The following is a 3,247-nucleotide window of genomic DNA, read 5'->3' on the forward strand; positions in this document are numbered from 1 at the left end:
GTCCTAGTGTACTCAGAAATGTGTTTTGTTAAGCTGACATGGAATTAACATATTTCGACTCATTAGAATACAAGTTTCGATTATTTAAAAACTCGTGTAACATTCCTTCCGTCCCACAGGTGGGGTCAAAGCCCTTACTCAACTGGTGCACCCAGATTGCCCGCGGAATGGCCTATCTGGAGGAGCGCCGGCTCGTCCACAGAGACTTGGCAGCGAGAAATGTCTTGGTTCAGACTCCAAACTGCGTCAAGATCACGGACTTTGGTCTTGCCAAGCTTCTGGACTACAACGAGGAGGAGTACAAGGCTGCCGGCGGAAAGATGCCCATCAAGTGGCTGGCGCTCGAGTGCATCCAGCATCGGATTTTCACTCACAAGTCCGATGTTTGGGCCTTCGGTGAGTAGGCTTGGGAATTTGGTTCTGTCCCTTTGTTTATTCGGCTCTTAGTCGTTTATTGCTACTCGGAAGGGCGAATAATGGATGAAATTAAGTGGGTTTCCTTGATCAGTGTACTAACGCGTGAACTTCCTTGGCAGGTGTGACGGTGTGGGAGATCCTGACCTACGGAGGCCGGCCGTACGAGGACATCCCGGCCAGAGAAGTCCCCGACCTGCTGGAGAAGGGTGAGCGCCTGCCCCAGCCTGCCATCTGCACCATCGACGTCTACATGCTCATGATCCGCTGCTGGATGTTGGACGCAGAGAGCCGGCCGAGCTTCCGGGAGCTTGCGGAGGAGTTCGCGAAAATGGCGCGGGATCCCGGACGGTTCCTGGTGATCCCCGGGGACAAGCTGATGCGCCTTCCGTCCTACACGCCCCAGGATGAGAGGGAACTCATACGGTCGCTCTCGTCGGCCATCGAGGGTGATGGCGTCGTGATGGCAGCCGAGGAGTACCTCCAACCCAAGTATGGCACCGGCAGCGTCGGAGTCACTGGCACCACCACCACGTCGTCAACCTCGAGCTCCAACCCAACAACCCCCGTGAAGAAAACGATGGGCGGCTACAGCACCGGCGCCGGCGCGGAATACATATCCGACCGGGCTGAGTCGCCGCAGAACCGCCACAACCTCCAGCGGGAGAGGAAATACGCGCACCTCGAGGCAGGAGCCGCCGGGTCTCCTGGGCAGAGGCCGCGTGGAGACTCTCTCACGTCGCGGTACTGCACGGATCCCCTCAAGATGTTAGGTAAAGGTGTGTCTCTCGTGCATCTTGGCACCAAATGCTTTCCTTGTCTCACTTGCAAGTTTTGTTTTCTGTTTTGTTTGCACCTGCACCAATGCATTATGCACGTTCTCACAAGAATACCACCAGTCTTAAACCTGTGCATTTTTAATGAGTATTCTCAGCTGTAGCTCTAGAGTAGTTAATTGTCACACTGATATGTCAATCCTTTGCACGTTTTGCTTATAAGAAATTCATATTTTTCTGTGAAAGCTTTTACAATACATATTAGTTCTTGCACTCTTATTTTCTCATATTTGTTTGCACTTATCAAATGACTCACCAAAGCTTGTCTATGATTGCCTTGCACTTTTCTCTCATCTTTTAATATCAAACATCAGTTTATTAATACCAGTAAAACAGCTTCACTTGCTCAGTTGTCTACATAATGATTTCACAGCTCAAACCCTAACAGAGAAGTCTTCACTTGATCTTAAAAAGGGAGTCGTCTAAATGTCCACCTGCCTTCCGCAGATGCAGATGTAGGTGATGACGAGTGCTTCAATGGCCACGGCCCGCCTCCTTCTGCGCCTGGCTATGGCTGGGTGGGAGACCTCAGGCTGGACTTGCCCGTGGATGAGGATGATTATCTCATGCCTTCCCCACAGCCATCGGGCTTAGCTACTGTGGGTCCATCTCACCAACACTATATGGATCTCATGGCAGATAATCCAGGTGAGAATTTTGTGATTTTTTTTATTTCTAGGATAAAAAATATATTTTCTAAAGGATTTTGCAGAATATAGAGATTGGTCATTTGAAAATGGGTTTTCATTGTAGTTGAAGGAGTGTTTATATCTTTCATTTGTTTTCCCAGATGGACGTCGAAACGATCATCTGCGTGCATACAAAGGTCCCAACGGCACAGCTGGGCAGTGGGTCGGAATGGACAACCCTGAGTATCACATGATGAACAACCGGGCCCAGATGCATGCAGGGCGACGCATCCACCCACAACAGACAGTTGGGGTACCGGTGTTAGAGCCTGGCCGATTCAGCAGTTACGGAGGGAGCAGCGGCCATAGCAGTGTCAGTAGCAACGGAGGCCCTCAGCAACACCAGCATCACCATCCTCACCCACCAGAAATGGCTCACGAGTATTACAACGAAATCTCGTCCCACACACCTCACACACTTGCGCCACGCAGTGAAACAACCGTCTGAGTGCTTGGTGGTCTCTGAAGTGTTTGCCTTCTTCCCTTCCACTCTGAGAACTGTGTTTTTTAAGCTGTGTTTATAGTCTTAAATCTCTGTGGACGGAAGATGGTTGTTTCGTGTTCAAATGTGTCTTTCCCTGGAACTTATGTTGGACCTCTGATTGAGCTGAAAGGACATGGCGAACCAAGGAGTTGTGATGAACAAAAACGTGTTGTGATGTATTTCATAGGCGTGAGATCGAAGGAGACAGAGGCAGACAGGGAGCCACAAGCCAAAGTAGAGGTGGCGATCAGTGCAAAGGAATGTAGTGTGACCAAGGGACCACAGGGTGGCAAGAGCAAAGTGCATTATATTCCATATACTGTTCTTTTAGAACATTTTTAACTTGTGATATGTGAGGATGCAAGTTTCTGTGTACATGGATTTAAGTGGACTGCTAGATTTGAGCAACAGCTAAAGTCTATGGCCATTTTGTGAAACTGAATGCTACTCGTGTGGACAGACAAGACTGAGGGAAAAAGTCTGTCAGCAAGAACTCTTGCAGAGTTCATCTTATACTGTGATTTTAATATAGTTTTATGTATTTGACCATTTTGCATTGTTGCAATAGTACTGGTGTATAACCTGTGGACCAACCAGCCCATGGAAGCTTGTAACTATTGATGATATTAACAGTTAGACAACAACCTCCCACTCAATGAGCAGGATATTTGTGTTCAGTAGGCATGGGGTGAATCAGTAGTCACCAGAACAAAAGAACTCACTCATTGTCGTAAAACATTTAATCACTCCCAGTTGGAATCCAGTATGTACTATTTAACTAACGACACAGCCAATTTGTGCTTAAGTTATAACAGACGAATATT

At 48.1% G+C, this 3,247-nt stretch overlaps 1 protein-coding gene across 1 annotated transcript in view; it reads left to right on the plus strand.

The window, feature by feature from the left end:
* Window positions 1-3,247, plus strand: part of LOC119591303 (epidermal growth factor receptor-like) — a gene marked incomplete in the record, with an annotated part of 71,591 nt that overhangs the window by 67,957 nt on the left and 387 nt on the right. The window contains 4 exon segments of the mRNA XM_037940030.1: window positions 120-396; window positions 537-1,187; window positions 1,698-1,898; window positions 2,041-3,247. Coding sequence (XP_037795958.1) covers window positions 120-396; window positions 537-1,187; window positions 1,698-1,898; window positions 2,041-2,387 — 1,476 coding nt within the window.

Source organism: Penaeus monodon, chromosome 28, assembly GCF_015228065.2.
Source record: "Penaeus monodon isolate SGIC_2016 chromosome 28, NSTDA_Pmon_1, whole genome shotgun sequence".
NCBI classification, from domain to species: Eukaryota; Metazoa; Arthropoda; class Malacostraca; order Decapoda; family Penaeidae; genus Penaeus; species Penaeus monodon.